This window comes from Calonectris borealis, chromosome 6, assembly GCF_964195595.1.
Source record: "Calonectris borealis chromosome 6, bCalBor7.hap1.2, whole genome shotgun sequence".
Lineage (NCBI taxonomy): Eukaryota > Metazoa > Chordata > Aves > Procellariiformes > Procellariidae > Calonectris > Calonectris borealis.
In genome coordinates, this window is record NC_134317.1 from 41,932,435 (window position 1) to 41,946,476 (window position 14,042).

Consider the following 14,042-nt stretch of genomic DNA (forward strand, 5'->3'; position numbering starts at 1 on the left):
TAGTGTTGGGTACAGAGAAGTTAGTTACTGCCGCCCCTTCACACAAGAATAGGAAACAAGAATCTTAGTCTGAGTCAGATCAGAGCTTGCATGCATTTCAAACTAGTTTATAAACACAGTTCCCCATAGTCCAGCTGCATGTTTTGTCCTGCGAGGCAATATTTTGTAAGCCTGTAAATGGCAGTCGTGCATTTTCAGTCCACATTCTTAGGGTACGAACTCTTCTTTGCTTCAAGTCACAGTGGACACCTCTTAATGTATGATACACTCCCTGAAGTCTTTGATATACTAAGGTCTGGTTTCACAGAAGGTATGCTTCCAAGTTATTTCAGGAACAACTTCACTGAGGAAAACACCTGTGAAACAGTGCAGTGACCAGAGGGCATCTTCAAAAGCGAGCTATGCAACAAAAATTGTAGGCTTTTGCTGAAGCAGCAGCTTTTGCTTCTCATTTACTTTATCGTATAAACAAAGTTGAAACAATATATTTTTTTTTAATAAGGGTCATTAATCTCTCACCAAATATGTGGAGGAGAAGGGTGAGTTTTCTGGGGCAAAGCTTACTCTTCACTGCAAGTTTTACACAAATTAATTTTAAGTCCTAACCCTAGAACAACCATATAACAAAAAAGATGCTTTTCTTGGACAACATCCATTAATCTGGCCAAAGCTCTCGTAACAGCTAGCCAGGAACCTAAACTACATGAACTTAGGAAGCATCAGTCTATCTAGTTGGGAGATGGATATCTAAGTGGTAACTTGTAACTTAGGTAGTGTTTTCAACCAGCAAAGTTGCTATTTGGGTCATACAAAACAACATTTGCGTTTTTTGGGGTGGTTTTTTCCCTTCGTAAATGAAGATGCACAGCAGGCTGAAGGAGCAGCGTATATAAATGTGTTTTCCAAGCTCTTTAAGCCTGGTCTTGCATTGCCAACTAGGAAGGGTAGTGGCTGCTCCTGTGCAAACAGGAAATTTTTTAAGCTGCGGTCACACATGTCTTAAGGCAGTTGTTTGCCATCTGGGCAACACTATCACAGCGTTAGTGAAGGCATAATGCTGCAAGCAGTGGAAGGTGATTGCTGGTACCACCTCATTCTATCTTGGTGGCAGAGCAGAGCCAACCTGCGGGAGCGACAGAGGAGAACGTGTAACGCCTGCAGACCTAAGCCAAATAATACTGATACCAAGTTGTTTGTTGTCCACAAGATTTCTGGTGACTTGTACTAGTGCCGAGTTCAGCTCTGTGGGACAGCTTCATGGTGTAACTCCTTAAATCAGCACATACACTGCAGAACTCGATGGGAAAGATCAGATAAAAGTACATGTACTTTACGAAAAGCTTTCGAAATTAGACACTTTAAAGGCCATTGTCATTCACAGAACCCTGTAGCATTTCGGACAGACCAGTTCCTTTGGGGAGCATTCTCGAGCGCGTCCTCTAATGGCTTTGCCCTCGTCCTCGCTCCTTCCCAACTCAGCTGGCTCAGAACAAAACCCCCCTCTGGTCCTGCACAGGCAATGGAAAGGGCTGTTCCAGACACTTCATAGAATCATAGAATCATTAAGGTTGGAAAAGACCTCTAAGATCATCGAGTCCAACCGTCAACCCAGCACCACCATGCCCACTAAACCATGTCCCTAAGCGCCTCATCTACACGTCTTTTAAATACCAGGGATGGTGACTCAACCACTTCCCTGGGCAGCCTGTTCCAAGGTCTGACCACTCTTTCAGTAAAGAAATTTCTCCTAATGTCCAGTCTAAACCTCCCCTGGCACAACTTGAGGCCATTTCCTCTCGTCCTATCGCTGTTACTTGGGAGAAGAGACCAACCCCCACCTCACTACAACCTCCTTTCAGGTAGTTGTAGAGCGCGATGAGGTCTCCCCTCAGCCTCCTCTTCTCCAGGCTAAACACCCCCAGTTCCCTCAGCCACTCCCCATCAGACTTGTGCTCCAGGCCCTTCACCAGCTTCGTTGCCCTCCTCTGGACACGCTCCAGCACCTCCATGTCCTTCTTGTGGTGAGGGGCCCAAAACTGAACACAGGATTCGAGGTGCGGCCTCACCAGTGCCGAGTACAGGGGCACGATCACCTCCCTGCTCCTGCTGGCCAAGTCAGTCTAAGGCACACTGAAAATGCCAAACCCAACACAAACTTCTGAAACTGGATAGCAACTCACTGATCTGCTTAAAAACCTGACTTTCACAGGATAAATTTGATTCCTTGTTGGTTTTGCGCAATTCACTAGATAAGAACCAACAATACCAAAAATTAATCTCAATCCCCACACAGCCTCCGCAAGGTTGTTTTGAAGTGGGGTGAAATACCAATATAGAGCTCTGGTGCTTTATAACTTGAGGTTGTTCTCATCTCTTCAACCATCACAAGTCCTGTCAAGTAAAATTCTGAGCCATTATATCAGGTTCTCTATGGTTCATTGAGAAAGAACAAAGGGAACGTTCTCTCCAAGGTTATAATACTGACAGGGGGGGAAAAAAATAGTATCTAAGACCAGTTGAGAAGGATTTGAAAAAGTTCTAACAGCAGGACTCTTATTAAAATAAGTATAGGCTATAAGTCATAGTGATGCAGACAGAAAAAAGCCCTGCTCCTAACTTCAGTTCTTAAAGAAAACAAGAGTTTGATCCCAGAAGGAAATTTAAATATTTCTGAAAAGCCCGATAGCAATCTTTAAAAAGGCGTATTTGATATCAAAGTAACTTTGTTTTCTTTTCTCTGTAAGGTGCTGATTTGATTTCCCATCGGGCACCTAAGGAAAAAAAAACCCAAAACAAAACACAACACAACTTCAGCACCGTATGATCCCTCTTTTCAATAGCAGAACACACGTTATACCAGTCTGGACTGCTTTACCCAGCAACATGCTGCAACCTGTCTCGCTCACTGAACATGAGCAAGGCTGTGCACCCCTAGATTTCACCCAGAAATGTTTAACAGCGAGAAGCATTTTGTCCTTAGTGAAACCCATTAGCAAAAGTGCACAATGGAGTCGATTCAAAATTTTCCCTGCTGTTGAATGAGAATCACCAAAGCTAGGCTTTGGAAAGCTTCAGAAATATATTCAAACTGTTATTTCCATATCTCTGCTGAGATTGAAACGTATATTGTTGGTTCAAGGTGCCTTAGCACACTTAAAACAGAACAAGCATGGAATCAATCAACGGAGCGTAGGAAAATACATCAACTGACTTCAAAGGAAAAGAAGTTCTTTATATTACATTGACTTTTGCGCCCTTAATAGAGGCAAGAGGGAATACAGAACAGCATTCCGCAACTGTCCTTTAGACACACAGTGGTTTTGATTAAAATCAATGAAACTGACACAGCCATATTATTTACATCAGTGTATGAAAACATTGAAGCTAGTAATTAAAATTATTTATTGGCTTATTTGTAACAATAAAAGAAACGTTAATGTGTCCTATGCTATTAAGAGGCTAAAAATGAATAGCCCATTTTAGGCTGTTCTGGGGTGGGGTTTGTTTGGTTTTTTTTTTTTTTTTTTTGCTTTGTTTTAAATAGTTAGCAATTATCAGTATTTCCTCTTAAAACATCACGATTTAATCATTTTCTATAAAACGTCATGGGAGAATGTTAAAAGGAACATATTCTGCCTATTGCAAATGATCCAAGGATGAATCTCAAAACATCACACGTTGCAAAAATTGAGAATACATTAGAGTACCTGGGAATTTGGGCTCTGGATGTCAAGTCCTCAAACCCTTGCTTATACTTTACCCAAACAGTTCTTAATATTTAGTCAAAAAACTCCTGAATCTTTTTCAAATGTATCTATAGAGCTTAGGGTAGAAGTGATAAATGTATTTAGGTTTTACATGTCCTTCTGGGCCCAAACTTTAATTACTGTAATAAGACTTTAATTAAAACCATATTTAATAATGCACATGACCTGGCCGCAACTGTATCTGCTGATAGCAGGTATGAAATGGCACCTAATTACAGAGGCATATTTAGGGGTTTTGTTTTGTTTTAGTTATTCCAGGAGCAGCACTTTATATCTTACTGATAACCAGTGGGTTACAGACTGCACGTTGGTTAGCAAAGCCTGATAAAACTTAGCAAAAACTGATAAAACACCTCCTCCCCAAACAGTGATCTTATTTCCTACTAATAACTATTACCATTTGGAAGACTTATGACTGATACGACATGAAGAAACTTTCATAATTTTCTGACAAGTTTTTCTGTCAGAAGTACTGGTTCAATGAAATTAAACTATTTCAGAAACATGTCAATGTCATTTACTTTAGACAGGAAAACATCAAAATGTTTTGATAAAGTTGAAACAAAATATTTTGTTTTGCAAGATATACCAAGATCACTATTTTTCTTTCTGATTACAGATTAAAATGAGGTTTCAATAGTTTTGAGTTACCCAGAAGCTGGGAATTCCTTTTCGAGGGGAGAGAGCAGCCCTACAATAAGAGTAACTTTAAAAATAGCATTTTTATTTCATTTACACATTGCAAGTCTCCTACCTATATTACATGTTCAAACAAGCCTAAGTTTAATTCTTCTGACCTTAGTAGGTCAACCGACGAACAGACACCCCCTCTCTTCACTCAAGGGGATAAAACTTCCTTAGAGCCTGCTAGGAAGATTTTCATTGTTGAGATAACAGCATCTTATTCCTCAAATTAAAACATATCTTTAAAAATCCAATTAAAATTATGTTTTTCTCCCCCCTGCCCCCCGTCCCAATCTAGGAAGAAGAGGAGGGCTGGAAAATGGCTCCCAGTAATTTCCTTTCAATAATGGAGGAAGGAAACAGTCAATACAAAGGTCAGTAGAAAAAGATAACAATTACAGCTGGAATGTTCTTCTAATTCAGCTGAACCTGAATGTCATTCCTATAAGGTCAAACAGTGCAGCTGCCCAAACTATGGAACATTATAGAAATGAGGACATTAGATAAAAATGGTATTTAGGAAGGGAGTCTCTCAGTACCTCAAGCCTTCTTAGGAGTCCCTCAAGGTAATCATACAGGAAGGTACATTTCTATATGAGTGAAAGTGGCCAAGCTAGAACCAAAGTGCTTTGATGTACATGCAGGAGCTTTCTTGGATTTTCTGAGGGCAACAAAAATGACGTCTGAATAGCAAATAATTCAAAAGCACTATACTGTAGACCAGGCTTCAGCATCAATGTCTTCATGTTCCTGTAACTCTTGATCCTGTCTTCCTCTCATTCATTGCAAGAGTCCATGGATTCATTCACCTATACAGTCTACAGCTAATCAAATTATTTTTTATTACATGTTTTAATAGGAGGATCATCTTTTCAAGCAAGGGCATGAGAAATGCTGCTGGACTATGAATATACTTGCTTCATTCAAAGTCTGTGCGACTTAACTCAAACTAATAGCTAGGAGACTGGCTGGTTTTTCACTTTGAGAAAGCATTCAAAAGTAGGGTTTTTCAAATTTAAAAAATGGTTTTCACAAAAGGACGTCTTGTTCTTTTCCATATCTCTTCTATCCTCTCCTCTACACTTGATGCCTTTGTCTATCTCTTAAATACTCGTCTTCAGTGTGCGCCCTCGATGCACAAATGAGTTAGCAATGACTTGTGCTGGGCCTGGAAGTAAGCACAGAAGTCATGCACTCGTCTAAAATGGAAAGGAGCACCTGCCCCGTGAACTATAAGTGAACAGCACGAGAGGACTCCAAAGGTCAGACAAGTCAAATTGAAGTCCTTGGTTGCAAAAATGTGCCTGATCAAAGCTTTCAGGGGTTATTTTTTGCTATATTTCATGCAGATTCTATTCTCAAACAATTATTAAAAATTCCTTTTCTGCTCCCCACTCTGCAGAGTTAGTGGCTTGCTAAAATTCCTCATATGAAAAATCTCCATTATTACCTCCTGTTGACAAATTACTGGCATCAAGTTTTCTGCCTGATTTGGGTTGGCCAGAGAGAAAGCAGCATACAACTTACTTGCTAAATATACTTCAATACAGTTTTGCCTGACCTTTGACTTCCAACAATTAGGATTTTCTTACACATTATAAATCATAAGGCAATTTTATAGCCAAAGAGAAGTTCCTCCCAGACTGTACTCTTGAATGCTACATCAGAACACCACTGAAGTCAGCAGGAGTTTTAGATAAGGAACAAATTCACCTATGCTTCTTTCCTTAACTGGCCAAGAACGTTACCTGTGCTTTTCCATGCACTCAGGATGAAATGGCACTTTGCAACCCAAAACCAGCAATAGCGAGACCAATGTTTCCCATCCAGCAAGTCCCAAGAGGAATAAAGGAGCAGTGTAGAGACCCTACCCCTTGCGAAGTAGCGAAAAGAGGGCAGGAGGGTTTTGCATTGCTACATAGGCTTGGCCATATGCTCATCCAGCACTCTGCTAATGAGCAGGTGATATAGTAGCTATGCTTTACAGTGCTCCCACAGTGCTTCTTGGATCCCCTGATGAGGCAAAAGCAGTCCAACAGGCTTCAATACAATGCTGAGCTGCAAATTCACGATCTCCTTGTATTTGTGCAAATAACTCTCCTCCAGGTGGTAGAAAACATGTTTGGCTGTAACCTCCACACAGGGGCTTTAAACAGTGCTTCCCAACATGGCAGTGGATTCCAGTCTTAGGAATAAAACCACCACAGAAGGTTAATAGGAATAGAGACTCCCAGATTTCATAACTATCTCAAGTAACAACAAGTCAGGGGGGTTACGAGAGGATGGGGAACACGTTTGTCCCCCACACTGTATCTGAACGCTAGTACTGCCATTCCGAACAAGATACCTGCTTAGAGCTCTGCAAGCATACAACATTTTGGGATTACTCGTGCTAACTTTTTGCATGAAGATGAGCGCTGAATTGGGGGTGTTGTGTTCCTGTATATCTCACAAGGCCTCCCAAGGGCAACTCAGCAGCCTGTTAACTGTCTTGTGGAGCTTCTGTTCCTATTCAGGCACCTGAATTGGATGCCTAAAGCCCGTCAGTGTGAGTACCTCCATCTCCCCATTATGTACTGCCAGCACTTGCAGGTACACTGCAATAATATGCTCAGGTAGGTCAGGGATGGGCAGCATCCTTTTGTGGTAGATAAAGACTCCAGCCTGGCATTCAGAGTTAAACACCAGTGCTCATCTCCAGCCCATCCCGCCAGAGCTGACAGCTACTCCCCTCGCTCTAACGGCACATAAGAAAGAACCATTTTCTGCACAGGGCACAACCAGAAATCCTCAGAGTGGAAAGAGCTCTCTTGCAAGCTTCAAAGAATAGCTGCAGTTCTGTCTGATGCACAGTAAGAGTCTATAGCTCTGCAGTTAAACTTCAGGTGGTTTTTTTTTTCCCCTCTTAGGGAACCAAGTATGGTGTCTATTCGACACCATATTTATTTTTAGTTAAACAGCTGTTAATTCCTCCATGCAGCACAGTCCCCTGCCTCATCCACAAGCACTTAGTGCTTTTTATTGCAGGACACTCTTTATCACAATACTACCTGGTGGTTGTTCAGAATAATTTTACTTTTAAGCTGGTGATGGATAGGGTTCCTTTTTTCGAGGCCTCCAGAATCAAATCTAAAACAATTTCTGACCAGAACAGTGTAAGCAGTTTCTTGTATTTTTAATTTTAGCCTGCTTTCATTTCAGTAGCAGAATTGTTTAGAAAAAGAGTTTTGAGTTTGGTCTTTCTACACTAGGAACTTTTTTCTAGTCTTATGTAGAAATAGCTCAGTTACTATCACAGTTTGCACAGAAGTTCAAATTTATTAGTGCATAAATCTTGAAAGCATCATTGAAGTAAGGGAGCTTGATTAAGAAAGGGTTTTATCAGCTGTCTACGACAGAATCATTTAAAGACCCTTACGAGTGTGTCTAAAGTATACCTGAATGATAGCTGACCAAACAACAAACATTTTTGTTTTGTCACACACACCCCTCTCAACACTTGCAATTAAGAAAGCCTTCCCATCCCCTGAAACTGGTAGCTTTGTTCTTAGGTTACTTAAATATTTAAAAAGATGTAGAGCAGTTTTCACAGAGATCTAAACATTTCGGTTACAGATTTTTCCACCCCATTTTTCCCCCCACCTCTACCAAGCTAGAACTACTACCTAAACTTCACTGGAATTCATGAAGACTTTTATTCTTCTGGAACTGTATCTGGCAGTTTTGCTAGTTGCTAACTACCTTTGCCAAGCCCTATCTAAACCACTTATTTTATATACTGTTGTTGGAAACAGCCAGTTTCTGAGACATCTACCTTTACATTGGAATAGCAAGAGGTTGTGCGGAGCAAATGAAGCAGTCTGAATCATTACCTCTGTCTTCCTGGGTTTTATCTTTGCGGCACCCTGTGCTGTGAGGCACCACTGTGCTATTTCCCCCGTTATACAGACGGCCAGTGATATTTGACTTGCTCGGTGTTGCAGAGGATATTTGAGTTCAACCCAAATACCCATGGCCCGAACTTTAAGGTGTGGTGATACTGTGTATTTTTAACCAAGCAACAAAAGATTCAAATCCTCTTGCCAGGAGGTTGAAAGTAGTCGTTTTAAGAAGAGCTTCAGGCCTCAGATAAATATATTTCAATTATTAGTCACAAGCTGTTCTCTGAAATTCAGGGGTATTGGAATTACCTACTAGTCTGCAGAGTGAAAACTAATACTGCTGGGATGGTGATGTTAGCAGTCGTGTTAGTGGACTGGGCTGTCTTTTGAGTTCTGAGCTAGAGAGGTATGCATAGAAAATAATCCAAAAATAAGCATGCGCTATTTTAGAAGAGGTGATATAAATTGCACTGCATACACACACGCGCAGGAATAGCTCCCGTAGCTGGACGACCCTGTCTGTAACAAAATACCAGGCTCTCTTGACCAGCCAGTGAAAACACAACATCCTTAGCCTCCTGACCTTACTTTAAAAATAACTTTGAAACATTTTGTTGATCTGTAAAAGAACAACATAGCATCTAACACCTATGAGTTATTCATCTCCTAAAATTAGGGACCTCTAACCTGGTGGCTAATATAGCACTTGAAAAACTCATTGCCAGGTAATATCAAAGGCAGCTGCCTAAGCTGTGGGGACTGTCACTGGTTTGCCTGCAGTGGATATTAACCACTAATCAGTTTACAAAATGACAATAAACAATTATGAAAAAAAAACAGAATAAAAATCTATGGATCCCTCTATGAAAAAATAAATATCTAAAACCTAGTACTCCTGTGAAAACATAGCACTTGCAACCTGTTGACCCAGTCAGGAAAGTGTTTTAAAATTCACATAACTTCCATGTAATATCCCTTTTCCCTAAGGCTGAAATTCCAGGCTGGCAACCCTGGAGGAGTACCTTTTAACTAGAGCAAATCAGCTTTCCCTCTTGAAATATTATGTGACATCTGTCATGCCATCTGATGACCCGCAAGTAATTTAAAGAAATTAATGTCTATACCTTTGAGTTTCTTTCCTCATTACCAAGAAATCCACTGTCCTTCTCCATCTCTACCATTTTCAGTTATGAAATTAAGACTACTCACCTGCAAAAACTATTGCCTATGTGTAAAGCCACAAATACTCTGCACGTAATGTGACTCTGAAAACTCGTAGGGGATGGAAATAGCAGCCAATATTATATTAACTGGACTAAAACTTGAATGATCTCCTATGGGTGCTGTGAAAACCTTCCTGAATTTATAGCGCCTTAGAAATGGCAGCGGGTCCAGGAAAGCGTACCCTCTACAAAACAGATTCATAAAGGAGCCCATGTCTTAAAGTGGAAATCTGGACATTGAATTAGCACATACTGCTGAAGATTAGCTGCCATTTATAAAGATACTATCAGGGCTTAAAATGCAAGGAAATGAAAGATATTAATTGTCCTCCTTTAAATTAGCTCAAAAAAAATGTAGGAAGAAGAGAGGTGTTTCCATTAGAAAAAGGTGCCTTTTGCTAATAACGGAGAATTCAGACGTGCACCGAGCTTGCCAGACTTCATTTAGTTTTCTTTCTAAAGAGCAAATTGCAGTTCGCCTCAACAAAAATAAAGAGCTGCACCTCAGGATCATTAGCTATGTTATCGTAAACAGGTTGGGTTTTTTTGATCATCAGTTTGCACAAGCTTGCTTTCTTCCCGGAGTTTGGTCTCCTTATTACTTATCCTTTGCACAACGCTAAGAAATAAAGGTGCTGTGTCAGGTGAGCCTTGTCTCTTTTTGGAAAAGACTTCAACTGCCTCTCAGTTACTGCATCAAGCTTAAAACTCCCCAGACAGAGTTAAAACCCTGCGTGCCCGTACGTCACTTGTGGGTTGGATGCGGGTTATCGTTCAGACTCACTGTCCCCTCACACTCCCATTTCCATGTTCTCCATGCAGGCTTTTATGCCTATTCCAGTGCTCCTGGCCCATGCTTCAGCCTCATATGAATTACTACAAAGGCTGACTCGCAAGGTTGCGGCAGCTTTAATTTAGCATTCGATAACTGAGCAGGAGAGAACAAGGAAAACTTCCTGGTTTAAATTAAACACCCTCCTTTGGTCCCCAAGCCTGCGTTATGCCAGCCAAGAGACATGGATAGAGAGCACGCTCCTCAGGACAGGAGTCATCTTTGTGAGTTCTTCATGGTAAAGATTTAAGCACGATGCTGTTAAGCAGAGAGAAAAAGAATGCCAACATCGGGCACGATATAGTTTGGCCGATACTGTACTACCTGCTCTTGAAGATGAACAACACTCCAGGCATTCAGCTTTACAACCAGAAAATGACAACCTCCATATCCCATTATCCTCCTGAAATCTGATACCAATTTACAGCCCAAGGCAAAAAAAAAAAGTTCACCTCAAGATTTAGAGATCCTAACACAACGGGGCTCTGAACTTGGTAAGGGTCCCTAGAGTCTGTTACTTTCATACAGCTGATAATTTAATAAAAGCTGCCTACAACTATCTATTTTTTGCCTCCAGAAGCAGTTGGAGAAGCCAACGGCTTCTGTAACTTTTTTCCCCTTTTTTCTTTCTTTTGGATAACAGCCGTTTGGCAGAACAGAGATGAGGGATGGGATTTTCTCCAGGATCACGACCCGGAGCTGATCAAAGAAGAGAAACGGGAAGAAGTGGAGGAAGAGATCAGAGTGCAGGTGTGCTTACAATAGTAAGAGGACACTAATAACGTGCATTGCCTGTGTATATTTCTCTACAGCTGTAAGAACTGGCCCTGGCATAGACCTTACCTCCTTCCAGAGTCCCTACTGTCTGTTCTTTGCTTTAACGCTTGTTTAGCTGAACATTTGTCTGAGGTGTGGTGGCAGAACAGAAGACTTGGAAAGCTTCGACTGTGTTTGTCTGGATAGGTTGATGAATTGATGCAACAGAAACTGGAGAATCTCAAACTGGCTGTGGATGGAGAGAAGAGTGACAAACAGAAAAAAGGAAGAAAAAGTGAAAAGGTAAGAGCAGCAAGTTGGGAGAATTCAACTGATATTCTCTGTTCAGTTCTCTGCCCAGATACAGTAGTATTCAGGGCAAGCCCTAGTCTCACAGATACCGATATCAAAACGTCTACTCTAAACATTTACCGAATCTTAAGTCAGAAGCGTTTAAAAATCTGTGGCTTTTTTCAGGGCCTTTTCCTTTAGCTATTATTATTCCTTAACCTTTATAAATATTGCTTAGGACAAGTTGAACTATTCCAGAGATAAATCATTACAAGATAGATCAGGTTTTCAAGAGGGATACACACCCTCTTGAAATCCTCTGATCCAGTCAAACAGGAAAATCCAAGCAGTCCCTCTCTTTGAGGTGACAGGTTCAGATTAATACAGTCTTCCAAGGAAGGCGTGGATCTGGGTGCCAGTAAGTTTTCCAGCTGCTGGCTGTTTTCCTTCTAAATGAAGGCTGGTTAATGTGTTTCAAAACTGTACACCAAAAAAAAAAAATTAACTTTGAATGTCTTGGTGTAACCTTTCATTTATCTGTAACAACACACAGATCACATACAGCCAGGTACACATTTACACGTTTAACTATGTTACTACTTACTGTTGAAGGGTTTGGGAACTCGCAATTAAGCCAAGTTTGCTTAAGCTTATAAAGTAGGTTGAAGACGTACGTTATTTTAATGTGTGTTACCCACTGAAACACAGCCCACATCATGTTCACATCTAGTTTCACAGCATTACCATATGCAGAATTCCACAGCTCGCGGTTCCCCGAATTCCTTACCCAAGCATTTAAACTATAGATCATGTCAGTGCAAAATAACTCAAAGCTTACAGACCCTACCATTCAATCAGCAGATCCACTTAAAATCCTCAGGGCAAATAGCCAGCCCTAATCTCATGCTGTATTTCATTTCTATAATCCCTTTAGCATGCAAATACTTGCTGTTGCAGTGCTTCTACTCAAATTATCTTTAAAAATGCTCTTTCACCTGACAAAGGTGCAGGGGCAATTTAATAATGCAAGACTGGCGCGACTCTGAAAACTGATACCAATTGGATTGTTAAATCTGTTTCAGAAATAGGGAGGCTTAAGATATACAGACAAAGTATTACAACAATCTTCCCAAAGTTATCACGGGCAGATGCATTTAGATCAGCTGGTCAAAACTGCTTCAAAATGTCACATTGGAATTCTAAAGCTTTGTGTTAGGGTTTGGTTTTTGTTTGGGGTTTTTTTGTTTGTTTGGTGGTGTTTTTTTTTCCTTTCAGTGTAATGTTGAATGGTTTTGGTAGAGGGAGGTTATTTAACTTCTGTTTTTCCAAGTTGTGCCAGTAGCCTGAGAGAATGAGGGGAGGGGGAAGAGAGGAAAGAAGTTCTAATTAAATAATACAAGTTCCCTAAAGATTTTGTCTGAAAAAAAAAAAACAGTTCTATTTTAAGGGTGGGGAATGGAAGGAGGTATGCAGTTTTTATCAAAACACATCTTCCCTGTGCAAAACTATTTGAGATGTCCAATCAGCATTAGCAAAGGCTTTTTCTAATTTGTATTTCCATAAATATCTCAGCCCATAAACCAACACTTCACAATCAAACTTCAGATCTGCTTTATGAAAATCTGGCCTATAAAACAAAGATAATAGGAGCTGGAAAGTTTTGGAAGCAGCTTACTAGTTTGTTGTTTAGCAAGAATCCTCTAGTTTTTCAAGGCATGTGTTACCACATCCTAGGTCCCATACATCTCCCCACCAACTACGCGATGTGAAACAACAGTGGGTTTGGATTCTCATTGTAGCCATGAACACGTCTGGAGCACGATGTAAATTTTTTTTTTCCCTCCCAAAAGGGATATTCTGTAAAGAAAAGCATTCTCAGGAAGATTCAACATTCTTCAGAGAATACAGATCCTTTTCTGCACTCTGTCAGTGCGGAACGGGCAGTGAGGGTAATTTCTTGAAGTGAACTCTTACGAGTGGAGTTTTCTGTCTAGGGGCAGTTACCCCAAACTCACAATGCCACATTTAGCCATCCCCTCTGTTGTAAGGAGGGATTTTTTCTACTTTTTTTGCAATAAGATATCACAGTAGAACCAGGGCTTTTTTGTTGTCGGGGAACAGTCACTATCCAGGGGTGTACAGGGTAGATGTCCTCTGCCTCTTCAAACGCGCCTTAGGATAATTAGTTTACAACTTCAAAAAATTCTGTCAACTCCATATTAAAAAAAAAATCTGACTGACCCACAGGAGATGATTTGAGTTTGAAATCCTGTTTGGAGGTCCCTTTTGTGGGGGATTCAGCAAAGACATTTTGGAATTAGACTCTAAAGGAAAAGCAGAAGCTCCCTCCCAGTCAGTGTTTCAGATGGCTCAAGTCTTAAATAAACAAAATTTAACAGCTCCAGGTGTATGTATAGGCCACTCCTTTAATTCCATGCACAGTACTTTCTAGGCTGAACTTTATCACTGGCTCCCAAACTTTCAAATACCACTTAATACTAAAAGCTGACACTTAACCCTATCAAGAATTACTCTTACTGCCGCTGAGATAAAAGCCATTTGCCACCTTTGTGGAAGAATCATTTTAGGTGGAAGGACAAATTGCTCT

At 40.6% G+C, this 14,042-nt stretch overlaps 1 protein-coding gene across 1 annotated transcript in view; it reads left to right on the plus strand.

Moving 5' to 3' along the window:
• DRC11 (dynein regulatory complex subunit 11) overlaps positions 1–14,042 on the plus strand; it is a 110,102-nt gene that overhangs the window by 59,992 nt on the left and 36,068 nt on the right. The window contains exons 9-11 of the mRNA XM_075153782.1: positions 4,750–4,825; positions 11,031–11,137; positions 11,351–11,446. Of these exons, the coding sequence (XP_075009883.1) occupies positions 4,750–4,825; positions 11,031–11,137; positions 11,351–11,446 (279 nt within the window). The remainder of the gene's footprint in view (positions 1–4,749; positions 4,826–11,030; positions 11,138–11,350; positions 11,447–14,042) is intronic.